Source organism: Saccopteryx bilineata, chromosome 7, assembly GCF_036850765.1.
Source record: "Saccopteryx bilineata isolate mSacBil1 chromosome 7, mSacBil1_pri_phased_curated, whole genome shotgun sequence".
Classification (NCBI taxonomy): domain Eukaryota; kingdom Metazoa; phylum Chordata; class Mammalia; order Chiroptera; family Emballonuridae; genus Saccopteryx; species Saccopteryx bilineata.
The window spans coordinates 85,754,966-85,771,895 of NC_089496.1; the positions used below are offsets into that span (position 1 = coordinate 85,754,966).

The 16,930-nt window shown below is 39.2% G+C and overlaps 1 protein-coding gene across 4 annotated transcripts in view; it reads left to right on the top strand.

Moving 5' to 3' along the window:
• R3HCC1L (R3H domain and coiled-coil containing 1 like) overlaps positions 1-16,930 on the top strand; it is a 103,948-nt gene that overhangs the window by 50,442 nt on the left and 36,576 nt on the right. For 2 of the 4 annotated variants that reach the window (XM_066239721.1, XM_066239718.1), the window contains 2 exons: positions 8,658-8,817; positions 14,446-16,241. In XM_066239721.1, the coding sequence (XP_066095818.1) occupies positions 14,460-16,241 (1,782 nt within the window). In that variant the 5' untranslated portion in view covers positions 8,658-8,817; positions 14,446-14,459. Of the gene's footprint in view, positions 1-8,657; positions 8,818-14,445; positions 16,242-16,930 lie in introns of those variants that run through there. The other 2 variants (XM_066239719.1, XM_066239720.1) reach the window with 1 other exon arrangement.

Consider the following 16,930-nt stretch of genomic DNA (forward strand, 5'->3'; position numbering starts at 1 on the left):
AAAGATGACATTAATTTTAATATTTTATGTAACCCATTATATTAAAATAGTACCATTTTAACATGCAGTAATATAAAAATATCAGTGAGACATTTTATTTTGGGGGGGATATGCCAAGTCTTTGAAATTCAGGAGTGTTTTACATATACAGCACATCTCAGTTTAGGCAGCCACTTTTCAGGTGTTCAGTACCTGTGTGTGGCTAGTGGCTAGTGTATCAGATGATGTCGTTCTAGATCATTCTTGACCAAAAAATAGAGGTTGCTTTAGCATTCTACAACATTTGAAGGTGTTTTTCCAACATCAAGTAATTTATGTGCTGCTTGTTTTAGTGTCCCGTCCAGTATATTAAAGAGGTCACCCTTTTCTTTGTTCATTTTTCTACTTACAGTGATTTTTGCCCAGTAAAGATCTGTTTATTGGTTTTTATTGTCTTTGCTTTCTCCTACAACAATTTATAGTAATGGCCTCTTATACTAAAACAGTAGCAGATCTTTAAATTTAAGTGGGGTTTTTTTGGTCTTCTTTTTACAGAGACAGAGAGAGAGTCAGAGAGAGGGATAGATAGGGACAGACAGACAGGAACGGAGAGAGATAAGAAGCATCAAGCATTAGTTTTTCGTTGCGACATCTTAGTTGTTCATTGATTGCTTTCTCATATGTGCCTTGACCGTGGGGTTATAGCAGACTGAATAACCTCTTGCTCAAGCCAGCGACCTTGGGTCCAAGCTGGTGAGCTTTGCTCAAACCAGATGAGCCCGCGCTCAAGCTGGCGACCTCGGGGTCTCGAACCTGGGTCCTCCACATCCCAGTCCCATGCTCTAGCCACTACACCACTGCCTGGTCAGGCTTAGTGGTTTTGTTTTTAACTTTAAAAAGTACTATACCCTGATTAGGCGGTGGCGCAGTGGATAGAGCGTCAGACTGGGACACGGAGGACCTGGGTTTGAAACCCCGAGGTCACCGGCTTGAGCACGGGGTCGCTGGCTTGAGCGTGGAATCATAGACATGATCCCATGGTTGCTGGCTTGAGCCCAAAGGTCGCTGGCTTGAGCAAGAGGTCACTTGCTCTGCTGAAGCCCCCCAGTCAAGGCACATATGAGAAAACAATCAGTGAGCAACTAAGGAGCTGCAACAAAGAATTGATGCTTCTCATCTCTCTCCCTTCCTTTCTGTCTCTATCTGTCCCTTTCTCTGTCTCTCGTCACACAAAAAATACTACATTTATCATAACATTCAAACAATACTGAATGTATAAAAAATTAATAATTCTTAATTCTTTTCACTCATTTATTACTCTCCCAGATGTAACCACTGTTAAGAGTTTAGATACTAGCCTTTCTCCCCTTAGTAATATAAATTTATGAAAAATTCTTGTTAAGTAAGAAAATTAGTATTTTGAAAATACCTATTAAAGTGGACCTATTGAAAGTGAGGAGTCAAGTTTTATAGTTATTAATAAAAAATATCTGTTAGGCATACTTTTCTGTAATGAAAACATTTTATATATTTAATAAAATTTAGGTTGTAATCCAGCTGTTAATTCTTTGAATTAACAAAGAATGATATACTTTCTTAGTATAATTATTCCACTGAAGTTGTGTGATAGGCTCATAGCATCCTTCACTTTGTTTGATTTTTCTTAGAATTTATCATATACACAAGGCTAGTGCATTAGTTTTACCAAAACTATTGAGAGCTTTAGCAGTTTCTCAAGAGATTTTTCTTAATCCCTTGATATTTTTTTCTTGATTCCTATTCTGTCATCATCCTTGTTGGGTTTTCCCTTCTTTAGTCTTTCTCTGGTTTGATTCTGCCAGATCTTTATTCCCTAAGGGTTTTGCTGTGAGATAAGCACCACCTTCAATATTAGTTTCATATATTTCATGAAATCCTGCATTCTTTTCAAGTTTTGTATTTTCACATTACAGTTGAGTTGCATTGTGTTTGCTTTGTATTATTGGATGTTTACAGCATTAGACTGTTAGAGATTGATGGGCAAAGCCAGGATACATAATTGAAGTAGATGTTAGCGTCAAGTAGAAATGGATTCTGTAGGTAATCAAGGCACATTTTGAATACCTGTATTATTGTTATAAGAGCTTTTGATTCCCTGTGCAAACTTACAACTTAAAGAACTGAATTGCCTATTTAAATAATAGCTAACTTTTATCAAGACTTTTACAATGACTGGCAAATTTCTGTACTATTCAATCTATTTAGTGTCCCTGTGAAATAAATTTATTATTATCCTCATGCTCTAAGTAAAATAAAGCTTAGAGCAGTAACTTTTGCCACAGTAATTTGTCAGAGGTCAGGGCTAGTCAAGTAGGAGGCTGGCATTCTATCCCAGAAACTATATATAGCCCTTACTTGACTGCACACTCATATAAACTCACACACTTTTGTACAAAAAGAACAGATTGGATTGTAATTTCTTTTTCACTAAGCATTAAGTTTTGGATATCTAGCCACTGTATGGATGAGCCATAATTTTAAGAAATTGTTTCTGTTTAGATTGTTTATAGTTTTGGTTTTTTATTTTACTAAGGTTGCTGTTCTTAACTACAAGGCTTAGATTTTAATAATCATGTGTGAAATAGAAGTGGAGGCATTGGGCCTGGGAGAGATGAGTTGGGTAAGTTCCACTTCTAAAGCCTTAATCTCAAAGCATTGTACTGTCACTAAAGGGTAGACTAGGGGAAAAAAATTACTCAGTTACAGAAAGAAAATAAGGAAGCTTTCTGTTTTCATCCAGGTTCTGAGTGAAGGGGAAAAAGTTTTCTGACATTTTGTAGCTAATGTTTTACTCTCATGTGAGTTTGAGTTTCATATTTATACTTACTGCATGGTCCAGAAAACCTCAAACTTAGAAACGAACATTAATGTAGAACCACTCCACAGAGGAACACTTGTAGTCTGGCTGTATGGAATTCCCACTGATACCGACAGGCCTCACTGATGTTGAGCTCACTGCTCAGTTACAAAGAAAACATTTGATAATGCCTTAAGGAAAAGTCAGATACACAAGAGACAGCAGAATTAAATTCTCAAGGACTTCAGAAGTAGAATGATTAAATAATAAATACTTAGTATTATAATAAAAATTTAATTATAAAATCAATTTTAAAAATAAATGCCACATTTATAATTATAAATATTAAATAATAAAATAGAAATGTTAAAAATGCTTAAAGATAGAGGAAGAAAACATACAAGAACAATAAAACTGTTAAAAAATATATAAGACCAAGGAGATCAGGGGCTGGGTAGGAGACAAACAGGACCTTAGTCATTAAAATTTAAAAACTGGGTGACTTCCCTGGCCTCCATCTTTCCTCAGGGCTAGGGAACCTCGCCGGGTACTCAATAAAGCCTTTTGTTATTCCACACTTCGTGGCTCCGGCCCCTCTTGCTTCCTTCTTGGTGGGGGAAAAATACCTTACATTTTGGTGCTGAAAACCCGGGAGGAGTAGAAGTCCGCAAGGACCGCTCCTCTTTCCGTCCCCTCCGAGAAAGAACCAGGATCTCCTGCCTTTCACCCACTTCGGTGCACGGTGCGGTAAGTCCCCTGCCTCCAGCCACCTTTGAGTTCTTTGCTCCGAGACTCCCTGTCCGAAACCGTATGTACGTCAGGGAAGTCTTTTCCGTTCCAGGTGAGTGTGTGCTTGTGGAGACGTCCGGAGCATATCCACTTTACCTTTTCCGCCCGTGGCCGGACCTTGAGTTTTTAGGATGCTAATGCTCAAATCTGACCACTCCGAGGACTGAGGGCGGCTGTGGGGGCACAGGAATCTCCCTCCCTAAGGAAGAAGAAACTGTTCTTCTTCTCCGCTGTGGCCAGGCCACAGAACCCACTGAATTAGCCTCCTGAAGGGACTTTCAGTGTTAACACCCTCACCAATTTAACTATCGCCAAAAAAGCTGGGAACTGATTGGAGATCTCTTACATTCACTGCTTCTAATTATTCGCGCACCCGTCCTTAATCTCTGTGTCGCCTGTTCCACCGCGCAGGCCTTTTTCTGGCCAGAGAAGCCTCCCCTAAAACCTCCACTCCTAATCTTTCCTTCTCCGTGGACTCCCAACCCTCTTTCCCTCCTGTCTGACCCCCGGGGGCGCCCCTCTCTCGGGACTTTTCTCTGGTCCCTCTGCGGACCTCTTTTGTGCTCAGGTCTCTTCCCTCTGAGAGCCCCCTCCCCTCCCTTCTCAAAAACCTGTTTCTTATTCACCACTAAAAAAAAGAAAAAAAATTAAAAACTGATTATATAAGATAACATGCAGAGTAGGCAAATATGAAGAGAAAAACTGGTGATGTTTAAGATGAATCTGAAGATATTACCCTGAATAACTAGAACTGGTAAAAGACTCAGAGCTAATACGGCGTTGCCCTTGTAGAAAAATACTAAACACACACTTAAACACATAGTAGACACTTGAGAACACCAAATTCATAAGAAAACATCTCGAAAATCATCAGAGAAGAAAGAAAGGTGTCTACAAAAAGTAATAACAAACTTGACAACAGATTTTTAAACAGTAACAATAGAAATAACAATTTATTAAAAGATGAGAGCAATGTAAAGATATTTTCAGATATCCTGGCTGGATGGCTCCATTGGTTAGAGCATCATCCCAATGTTCAGAAAGTTGCTGGTTTGATTTCCAGTCAGGGCAAATATAGGAACAGATCATTGTTCTCTGTCTGTCCTTTCTCTCTTTCTCCTTTTCTCTTTCTAAAATCAATAAATTTATAAAGAAAAAAAGATATTTTCAGATGAAAACTTAGAGTACATATGGAAGGGATTGCAGAATTAAGGCGTTGTACAATCATTTGGAGACAGATACAAATAATGATTAATGAGATATTTAGACAAGCACTCACATTAAAATGCTAAGAAAGTACTGTGATCAACTTTTTTATATCAACAAATTTGGAAATGCCTGACCAGGCGGTGGCACAGTGGATAGAGCGTCGGACTGGGATGCGGAGGACCCAGGTTCAAGACCCCAAGGTCGCCAGCTTGAGCGTGGGCTCATCTGGTTTGAGGAAAGCTCACCAGCTTGGACCCAAGGTCTCTGGCTCGAGCAAGGGGTTACTCAGTCTGCTGAAGCCCCACACTCAAGGCATATATGAGAAAGCAATCAGTGAACAACTAAGATGTCACAACGAAAAACTAATGATTGATGCTTCTCATCTCTCTCCATTCCTGTTTGTCCCTATCCATCCCACTCTCTGACTCTCTCTCTGTCTCTGTAAAAACAAAAAACAAAAAAAATAAACAAAAAAAGAATAAATAAATTTGGAAATATACATCAAAAAAAATTTTCTAGAGCAATTTGTCAAACTGACTCAAGAAGAGAGAAACTTCAGAAGACTTTTAATATGAAAGAAAATAAATCATTTAAAAACATTTTCACCAAAAAATACCATTCCCAGGCGGTGTGCAGATGACTTATACAAAACACTTAAGGAGAAGTAAGTCCAGCCGTACACATACATTTTTTTTTTTCTTTCTGAAGCTGGAAACGGGGAGAGACAGTCAGACAGACTCCCGCATGCGCCCGACCGGGATCCACCCGGCATGCTCACCAGGGACGAAGCTCTGCCCACCAGGGGGCGATGCTCTGCTCCTCCGGGGCATCACTCTGCCACGACCAGAGCCACTCTAGCGCCTGGGGCAGAGGCCAAGGAGCCATCCCCAGCGCCCGGGCCATCTTTGCTGCAATGGGGCCTTGGCTGCGGGAGGGGAAGAAAGAGACAGAGAGGAAGGATGGGGTGGGGGTGGAGAAGCAAATGGGCGCTTCTCCTATGTGCCCTGGTCGGGAATCAAACGCTCTACCGCTGAGCCAACTGGCCAGAGCTACACATACATTTTTAACATATAATGTGTCTTACAGTAACCTCGATAACTCAATCACGTAATTCCTTGTACTAGGAAGGAAAATGATTGATTTTGTATGAATACATGCAAAATCCTCAGTAAAGTATTGGCAAGCAAGCCAGACAGTTTTCCTGACATTGGATATTCCATGTTTTCTCATTTATTTGAAGTGTCACATTTATTATAAAATAAATTCCCGTATAAATATGGGTCCATTTTGATTGTTGGGGGGTATATTTGTGTGCCTCATCTGTCATATTGAATTGAAAATCTAATTGTTGAACCTTGCATTGGCATTTTATTATATGCTTATAAATACCTTTTTTTTTAAATTGTTTTTTCAAGTGTGAGTTTTTTTTTTTAATTTTTTATTTATTCATTTTAGAGAGGAGAGAGAGAGAGAAAAAGGGGGGAGGAGCAGGAAGCATCAACTCCCATGTGTGCCTTGACCAGACAAGTGCAGGGTTTTGAACTGGTGACCTCAGCGTTCCAGGTCGACGCTTTATCCACTGCGCCACCACAGGTTAGGCCATAAATACCTTTCTATTGCATAGTTTTGCAATTCAATAGAAGGGGATGTTAGGGTCAGAACTCAGTATATACCTCATTTAAGACATTCCATTCTACAGAATATTTCATAGGTTCAACAAATGTTAAGTTGAAAATAGACATGAAATATATTGTCTACATATTTTCTACAAAATGTTTTCCTCCCATGCCCTCACATATATGTTTGTTAATTTAATAGGAATTTTTGTGCTACGCCTCCTTGCCAAAGGAATTTCAGATGGCTTTTAAAAGGGACAGAAAATAAATATTACCAGGCATCTGGGATAGATTAATCATTGTGTCTGAACACCAAACTTAATTCTATGTTTTCTGGAAAGGAGCAAAAAAAGACACATTATCCTCTGTTAAAAGGGCCATGTAACATTGAGAGACATGCTTTTCCCCTTTTTATAAACAGGACATTGGATGAGGTGAGAGTTGCTTTCAACTTCAATCTGCAAAAGTTAGGAAATGTTCTTCAGGTGTATCGACCAACTATGAAAGCTAAGATTTCAACATTGAGTCTTAACTTAGGGAATCTTAGCTTCTGTGGTGAGGTAAGAATGTATGGTTTACTTTTGCTTTCTGAAAAATATCGGGTTGACTAGTAAATACGAAGGGACTTGTAGAGTTGGAAAATCATCATTTTGAAACAGTCATAATATATTTCGGATCAGATTAGAATTAGTGGATCCAAAATCTAGGGGTAAATTTTGATAAGGAACAGGATATTTACATGCCTTTTAAATGTTACCCACGGACTGCTTATTAATTGCAAGGGAGAAAATAGTGATTATACAGTAGAGAAATTGGACAGTACCTTGACCTGGTGATCAAAGTTAAGATCACCACTAAAGGAAAGATGAAAATTGTGTGCCTCCACGTGTGATGCCTTGAGCAGGGCACATGACCATCTATGTACTGTTGTGGTTAAGAATGCATAACCTCAATCCAATCATTAGGAAATGTCAGACAGACATTAAATGAGGGATGTTCAAAAGGCGTAGGGGTGCCCTAGCTGGTTGGCTCAGTGGTAGAGCGTCGGCCTGGCATGCAAGAGTCCCGGGTTCGATTCCTGGCCAGAACACACAGGAGAAGCGCCCATCTGCTTCTCCAACCCTCCCCCTCTCCTTCCTCTCTGTCTCTCTCTTCCCCTCCCGCAGCCAAGGCTCCATTGGAGCAAAGTTGGCCCAGGTGCTGAGGATGGCTCTGTGGCCTCTGCCTCCGGCGCTAGAACGGCTCTGGTTGCAATAGAGCGATGCCCCAGATGGGCAGAGCATCGCCCCCTGGTGGGCGTGCCGGGTGGATCCCGGTTGGGCGCATACGGGAGTCTGTCTGACTGCCTCCCCGTTTCCAACTTCAGAAAAAAAACAAAACAAAACAAAAAAGGCGTAGGGGTAGTTAGACTTATAAAATATCTATGTCATAAATCAGTGGTCCCCAACCTTTTTTGGGCCACGGACCGGTTTAATGTCAGAAAATATTTTCATGGATGGGCCTTTAGGGTGGGACGGATAAATGTATCACGTGACCGAGACAAGCGTCAAGAGTGAGCCTTAGACGGATGTAACAGGGAATCTGGTCATTTTTTAAAAATAAAACATCGTTTAGACTTAAATATAAATAAAACAGAAATAATATGTTATTTATTCTTTCTCTGCAGACCGGTACCAAATGGCCCACAGACCAGTACCAGTCCGCGGTCCAGGGGTTGGGGACCACTGCCATAAATGACAGTGAAAAGCTATGGAAACTTTGTAGAATATAGGAGGCTAACAAGACATGGTATCTATCTGTATTATTGCCTGATTCTAAACTGCATCCACTCAGTATTGAAGAGGGAAATATACTATAAAGGACATTACTGGGTCTGCTGACAAAATTGGAATACTTATGTTAGATTTGATAAAAGTGTCAATGTTAGATTTGTTGACATTTATAACTTGTAATTATGTAAGAGACTATGCCTATTTATAGGAAATATACTCTGAAGTGTTTATGGGGTAAAAGGCCATGATGTCTGTAGTTTGTCCTCAAAAGATTTAGGGGGAAAAGGTGTGTATGAAGAGAGAGAGAGAGAGAGAGAGAGAGAGAGAGAGAGAGAGAGGAGAGGAACACATATGGTTGCAAAAATGATAAAGCAAATGGGGTAAAATGTTAAAGTAGGTATATATTAGGTAAAGGGGTACAGGTGCTCATTGTAGTATTTTTTTTTATTTTTTTAGAGAGTCGAGGGAGAGACAGAGAGAGGAGAGACAGAGAGAGAACGAGGGGAGGAGCTGGAAGCATCAACTCCCATATGTGCCTTGACCAGGCAAGCCCAAGGTTTTGAACCGGCGACCTCAGCATTTCCAGGTCGATGCTTTATCCACTGCGCCACCACAGGTCAGGCTTCATTGTAGTATTTTTGCTTTTGTAATTTATCTGTAAATTAGAAGTTATTTCCAAATGAAAAGTTAAGACAAATATTTTGGGGTTTTTTTATGATGCATTTTAATGAGGTAACAAAGTGATAGAGCTTAGAGAATTTGTTCTGGAAGACTGAGTAGTTAACATGTCCATTCATCAGTTTTTCTCAAATATCAGATGTCTCAAGTGAGCTTTGGTAAGTATTGGATCAAATCAATTCACGATTGAATTATCCAGTGAGTGCCTTAAGTACCAATATTCCCTGTTGTCGATTGAAGAGGGATATCCATATGTTTTAGATACCAAATGTGGACAGTGTTGACATTCTGTTTTGAAAATGTAAAAGCCTGGTTTGTTTTGTGCTAGTTCACTTACTCAGGAAGATAGGTCAGAGGGATACTTAAAGGAAGTCAGTAATATTTTCTCTCAGGGAGAATTAGAAACTGTAGAAGCATTTGGACAGGTGCTCATGTATGATTTCAGTGTTCAAAAGTATAGTTAGAAAAAATAGTTGGGCATAAAGTAGTTTAAGATGTATGTTAGCAATTAATTGCCCACCATTGGAAAGGAATCTGAATTTTTTTTTTTTTAATAATTTTATTTTTTTAATGGGGTGACATCAATAAATCAGGATACATATATTCAAAGATAACAAGTCCAGGGTATCTTGTCGTTCAATTATGATGCATACCCATCACCCAAAGTCAGATTGTCCTCTGTCACCTTCTATCTTGTTTTCTTTGTGCCCCTCCCCCTCCCCCTTTCCCTCTCCCATTTCCCCCTCCCCCCCCGTAACCACCACACTCTTATCAATGTCTCTTAGTTTCACTTTTATGTCCCACCTACGTATGGAATAATGCAGTTCCTGGTTTTTTCTGATTTACTTATTTCGCTTCGTATCATGTTATCAAGATCCCACCATTTTGCTGTAAAGATGTGGCACATATACACTATGGAATACTACTCAGCCATAAGAAATGATGACATAGGAATCTGAATTTTTATCCCCTTTAGAAAATGTAATTTTGAGCAGAATTACATACTGATGCCTGACCCAAGATAAATTAGCTTCAGAATACACCCCAAATAACTGATTCTCCCCTCCAGGTAAGAAGCAAATGGAACTGATAAGCCCACTTAGAACATTGTGAAAAAGTTGAAATTTTTAAAATAGAGAAAAGATCAATTGCTTTTAGTAAATATCTGGGTGCAAAATTTTTAATCCAAGACACATTTTAAAAATTGTATATGGCAGGCACTCCTCCCAATGTTAAAGGCCTTTCATGCTTATATTTGCAAAAGAAATTTATTTATAAACAAACACAACAAGGCTTTAAACTGAATTGGCATTATCTTGAAAGTGCAGAAAATGGGTTTGTTCCTTTTTTGTGTGTCTGAATTATTATGAAAGGACTGTCACGGCCAGTGGTGTGTTAGAACATCTACTTGACTGAGAGGTAGTTGTTAAAATTTTAGGAATTTTGCACACTGATAATTAAACATAGCTATTATTAAAATTTAAATTCTATAGCTTACTAAGAAATAAATGATTTATAAAAGTAATAAATACTTAAAATTTCATCACTTTGTACTTGTTTTTACTACATATTACTGTGATCAGTGACTTTGAATTATTTTTGCATATTGTACCTTTATAGTTGAAATACTGTATCATGATGTGCTACTGTATATCTTTTCCTACTTCCTGTTCAGTGCTATCAAAATGGTAGCTTAAAATTTAACCATGGTGGGAATGTTTACACTGCAGACTTCAGCAAACGCCATAAATCAGGGCTTGATTATTGTTTATTGATTGTCAAGACTTCAGGTGATGGAGAAAATGCTAATAATGTGAACTTAAAAGTGTCATGTCTTTAGCTGTTACATTGTGCGTAGCTCCAAAAATTGAGGATGTAGTTTTCCACTTAAAAATTATTTATCACTTTACATTGTCGACATCATTGACATAAATAAAAATATCAACCAGTACTCCAAATTAGACTTGGAAAGCCGGTTGCTAAACATTTAGCAGCTTGTGGTCATAGCATAATTGTATTGTGTTTTCATAGGAAATAGAGAATAGTGTAAATTTATTATTCTGTTATTCAGTTTTAGGTTGTATTATGACATTCTCTAGTTTATCAGTCAGTCATTCAGACTGTATTAAAATTATTCTAGATACACAGTTCACTACCTAAAAATGGTATTGGAGACCTCTAGAAGCATAGTTCTTTTTATATTGTGCTACACTTTTTTTCCTACCACTTGGTTCTGGTACTGACTTCTGGAGAAATAGAGAAGCATAGAAACATAAAAGAGATTTGTTCTGTAGAGAAACCTATTAGGTATAAAGGTGGCTGGGATGTTTCTATTCAGACCTCTTTGGGCAAGAAGTACACCTTGGTCAGGATTAATTTTAAGCATTCTTAAAATTAAATTCTATGATTCTGTTTCTCATCTACAATAGATGTATATCACAGGCTTCAAATTTAAAATTATGTGCTACAGCTGATGATTTATAAGTCTCAGTATTTCTTTTTTTTTTTTTTTGCATTTTTCTGAAGTTGGAAGCGGGAGGCAATCTGACAGACTCCCGCATGCGCCGGACCGGGATTCACCCGGCATGCCCACCAGTGGGCGATGCTTTGCCCATGTCGCTCTGTTGCAACCAGAGATATTTTAGTGCCTGAGGCAGAGGCCATAGAGCCATCCTCAGCGCCTGGGCCATCTTTGCTCCGATGGAGCCTTGGCTGCAGGAGGGGAAGAGAGAGACAGAGAGGAAGGAGAGGGGGAAGGGTGGAGAAGCAGATGGGCGCTTCTCCTGTGTGCCCTGGCCGGAAATCGAACCTGGGACTCCTGCACGCCAGGCCGACGCTCTACCACTGAGCCATCCGGCCAGGGCCTCAGTATTTCTTTTTTTTCTTGATTAATGCCCACATTTAACCATACATTTTGTGATATATTTTCTAGATTATAATCTAAGACTGTTGCTTTTCTGAACTTCCACATTGCTATCTTTTGACTCTTACTGACCTTGTAGATGAAGTAAAAGCCTTTAGATATTTTTGTGTGTGAATTGTATACAAGTCAAGTCTTCTGTGTTATTTATTTATTTATTTAGGTGAGAGAAGGGGAGATAGTGAGGCAGATTCCTTCATGTGCCGTGACCAGGATCCACCCGGCAACCCCATCTTGGGTCAATGCTAGAGTACCAAACTATTTTTAGTGCTTGAGGCTAACACACTTGCATCAACTGAGCTATTATTACTCAGCACCCATTGCCACATTTGAACCAATGGCGCCACTGGCTGTGGGAGGGAAGAGGTTGAGAAGGAGGAGCAGGAGGGAGAGAGAAGCAGATATTCGCTTCTCCTGTGTGCTCTAACCGGGGATCAAACCCAGAATGTCTGCATGCAGAGCCAGCGCTCTATCCACTGAGCCACCAGTCAGGGCCTAGATTCTTTTTAACCCAAAGCAAGTCTTGATTTTATTCATCCTTATGTCTTTGTATTACTTTCAGCACAGCATTCCAGACTGTAGAAATGATACTAAACTATAATCTTACAATTTTTGATATTTATTAATCCTATTGTGTCAGTTGTAGATTTGATAAGCACTCAATATCTATTGTTACATTCAAATTACTGTTTAAAATGTTGAATTTCAAAGGGCTATGGGGACATAGTTCTCCTTTAAATAACCTCTAAATTTACTTCTACCCATTATCATTGCTTTTTGTTGTGAGTCCACCTGCCAGTTCTGTTAAGTAGCTCACAGTTAAGTACTGTCTTAGATACAGAAGTTCATCATAATGTATTTTTTCAGATGCTTTCCTAACTGAGATCAAGATACACCAAGTTTCTGGCATCTCCTCTAGTGGAATACCCATTAGTACTATCTTTGAAAAGTAGCTGTTTTAAAAAAATTCTGGCACGGCTCAGTTTTAAAGTCATATTCTTTCACAAATGAAAAGAGAAAGTCTGTGATGATTCGGTGGGCTAGATAATTAAGATAACAAAAGAGAAAAGGGACAAGAAGTCCGCTCAGGACACCTGATGATCAGAGTCATGGTATATGCCTAGACTGAAGAGAAACCGGCCAGTGGCACGAGAGCAGAGCTCCTTGACTGAGGGAGTACTCTGAGTCAGGGGAGGTTTCAGGGGGCCGGAGTAGAGCAGACAGGTTGGTCAACCTTTCTTTTTCTTTTATTGTTTCTTTCCTTTGAAATGTATGTGGTAAAATATTAACAGTGGGTATTTCAGAGTGTGTATGACAGGCTTTTTGCTATGTATAGCCCCTCCTTATTCTCTTTGCGCTAGATAAGCTAATACCTACTTCACTTTTTTGAAGATTAAAATAATAATTCAATATGGAATTGTCTAGCACATTTCCTTATATTTTGCAGATAGTAGATGAAGTTTTCTTTGACCTTTGTTAAGTTTTCCTTTGTTGAATTCGGTTGAGCAACTATGATGGAGGTTGTCAGGAAGTTACTAGTGTGAGTTGTTTCATCGCATTCCCTGGCCTTCACCCTTTTCATCCTACCCAGACCGGTTTTATTGCTGCTGGAAGGAAGAAAAACTTGTAGTAGGTCACTTGATTAAATACATAGTATTAATAGAATAATGGCTTTCTCTCTCTCACAATAGAAAGCCATAATAGAATAATGGCTTTTTCTCTCTTCTTTCTTCCTAGAAGTCATAGTTCAAAAGCAGTTCCTGATTAGTCATCCACATTCAAGTTACTCTTTAAAAAGTTACATTTATATTGAGCCCATGTGCTTTTAGGGGTCTTCATTGAGTATACTCTTCAGTATAAATTCAGTATAAATTCCGAACACCTAGAATATGGAGACGGTTGTGTTTTATGAGTACTTAATATGTGAAAATCACTGTTCTAATAATCTGTTCTAATTTATCCTAAGACAAAACTACTTGTTTTAAAAGTAGAGAGCACTTGGGCCTGACAAGGCGGTGGTGCAGTGGATAGAGCGTCGGACTGGTACACAGAGGACCCAGGTTTGAAACCCCGAGGTCACCAGCTTGAGCATGGGCTCATCAGCTTGAGCACGGGATCATAGACATGACCCCATGGTCGCTGGCTTATGGCTTGAAGCCCAAGGTCACTGGCTTGAGCAAGGGGTCACTCGCTCTGCTGGAGCCCCCCAGTCAAGGCACATATAAGAAAGCAATCAATGAACAACTAAGGAGCTGCAATGAAGTATTGATGCTTCTTATCTCTCTCCCTTCCTGTCTGTCTGTCCCTGTCTATCCCTCTCTCTGATTATCTCTCTGTCAAATAAATACATAAATAAAAAAAAATAAAAGTAGAGAGTACTTGGGACATAGAGGTAAAGGATTTGGGGAATATGAAGGAAGAGTATATATGGATAAAATTCATGGGCTTATGAATTATTTTAGAATTTACTTTTATTAGCTGCTAATCTGATTGAATTAATTATTTTATGGCAAGTTTTCTTCCTTTTAACCTGAAGGTTTCTATAGGATAGCTTAGTAGGCCCTCTACTTACTCTTTAAAGACCTCTTGGTTCAATACACTGTAATTAGTTTCTAGTAATTAAACCATTCTCACTTTTTCTTGCAGATTGCGGTGGTGCCATGCAGCAAGAAACAACGAGATGCAGAGTTCGAGCCAGAAGGCCTGACATGGCACTTTATGTACCTAAAGCGCGAAGGGGTATAGTACTCCTCAAGACTGGGGATGAGGCAAAAAGCTGTGGCCCACCTGACTCTGTGGTGAAAGAAGAACAAAAAGAAGACTTTCTCTCCCAAAAGGAGATTTTTAGGGACAAACCGAAGGGTCAAAAACTAAGTACTTTTCCCGGTAAAAAGGAACACAATCGTAGGGAAGGAAAGAAATCTTCAACAAAATTAAGAAAAGACACAGGCCTTCAAGAAAACAATAAAGATAGGGTGTGTACTAAAAGGGGAGGCACAGAATCCAAAGAAATATCCCTAAATTCTGGAATTGTACCTAGTGTACCTTTACAAAGACATTTTAAACCGAAGAAGGTGGAGAGTTTGGAGGGTGAAACCACAGATGGGACAGGACATGAGAGGTTGCTTCTATCTCAGTCTTGTTCAGAAATCAGTGAGGCTCTGACTCTAAACGAACCATTCCAAAATGTGGAATTCTGCGATTTTAGTAGGCTTGAACTAAGCGGGAAAACATTTGAAAACAGAGAATCAGGAAGCAGAACTGAAACTGATGCCAAGGTTGTAGAGATACTGTATCAGTTTCCTGGAGTCCTTAGTTCTGGTTTGAGACCTGAGAGTGTGACTGCACCACTAAAGCTAAGCTCAGAGTCTGGAGTTGTGCAACAGGGCATGCCAACATCAGGTGGAGTGGTGAAGCTCAGCAGCGGAGGCATCACTACTATTTCTGTTCCTGGAAGTCCAGATGGTGTCACTGATCAAACTTGTGTAGACTCTGAAGCTGAGAATGTTGGTGATACAGCCAACAGTACAGATTTCATCTTGAATCAGAAAGGTATAGATTCCATCCCTGGGACAAAGGGTGACAGCTCTCATAAAATGACTTTAGTCAACAAATTAGAGAGCGCAAATGGCATTTTTGATCCAACAATGACTAGAGAGTGTGAGGAGAATGACAGCACTGCTGATGAGTTATATGTGAAGTATGAATCTACTGATACAGCTGCCCTTGCTCATGAAACAGATATATATAATGGGTTTAAGAGTGTAGGTGACGTTTCAAATAAGGCATGTATGATGGGCATTACAGATCTCATGTCTGATCACATAACTGTAGACAGCCCTTGTGTCATTGCAGTTCGAATAGCTGATGAGGCCTGTAGCAACACGAGTAGTTTCTCAGAATATTTAGAAATGAGTACAAATACAGCCCCTCTTCATGTAGCTAGAAGTGGGACTGACACTGAAAATTTCAGCAACCTGACCACTTGCTCAGATATTTATGCTGAGAATATTTCAGCTAGTTTCACAGAGTCAACCGGAGAGTTGATAGAGAGCTGGTCAGATTGTGCTTCCTCCTCGCCTATAAAGATTGCTGGTAGTAATTGTAACACTTTTTTGGACTCTGAACTCAGTATGTTAAATGGGACAAAAGTACTTTCAGATAGTGCCTTGGGCAATGATCTGAATTGTACTGGTGATATAACAGAGGCATTGCACGAACTGAAAACTGCTGAAGAGTTCAAAACAAAAGAGGAAAGTGATTTAGAAAATAAAGAATTTGGTATATCCTTTCCTGGTATAGAATCAGTTTCTATAGATACATCCATGGAACCAAAGTCTACTGAAACTTCTCCCATGGAGAGAAGTACTTCTACTGAGGAGAGCTGGGAGTCCATGTTTAATGATGATGGTGACTGCCTGGATCCACGTCTTCTACAAGAGGTATGTTTAGAGGAAATGGGTTCATGCTTAGATAATTTGTAGATTCTTAGAACTTGGGATTTTGGGGGTAATTTTATAGACATTTGTACACATTCACTCATTTACATCCAATGTGAGGGCTCCTCCAATAAACTTATAGGATTGTAGATTGACAAGAGAGTATTTTGTGGCTATTTAAAAAAAATAAAACCTACAGAATTGAGCAATATCTATAATAGCCAGGTTCTGAGTGAGCCTAATAAAAAGATTAAACATGAATTTAATAGATACTCTCTATCTATTGAGAAAGTACAGAGGGAAACTTCTTCAAAGGGGCTTTTCTGTATTGACAAGATGTATTACACAGGCCTATTTGAGGAAAGGAGAAGAATTTATTCATATTTATTTTAATTTTGCAGTAGTTATTCAGATAAGTTTTTAGACCCTGTAGCAGGAAAGAAGTAGAGAACAGAAGAGTAAAATAAGGGAAGGCATGGCTTGTTTTTAGGAGTATATGCTGAGTTAAGGAAAAAATGATTGTCGAGTCTATAGAAAATATAAGTGAATGGCTAGTTAGAGCTCATCAATACAAAATGTTAGATTTTTAAATTGATTTTATTGGGGTGATATTTGTTACTAAAATGACATAGGTGTCAGTGTTCCATTCCATAGTACATCACCTGTACACTGCCCTGTGCCTGCACCACCCA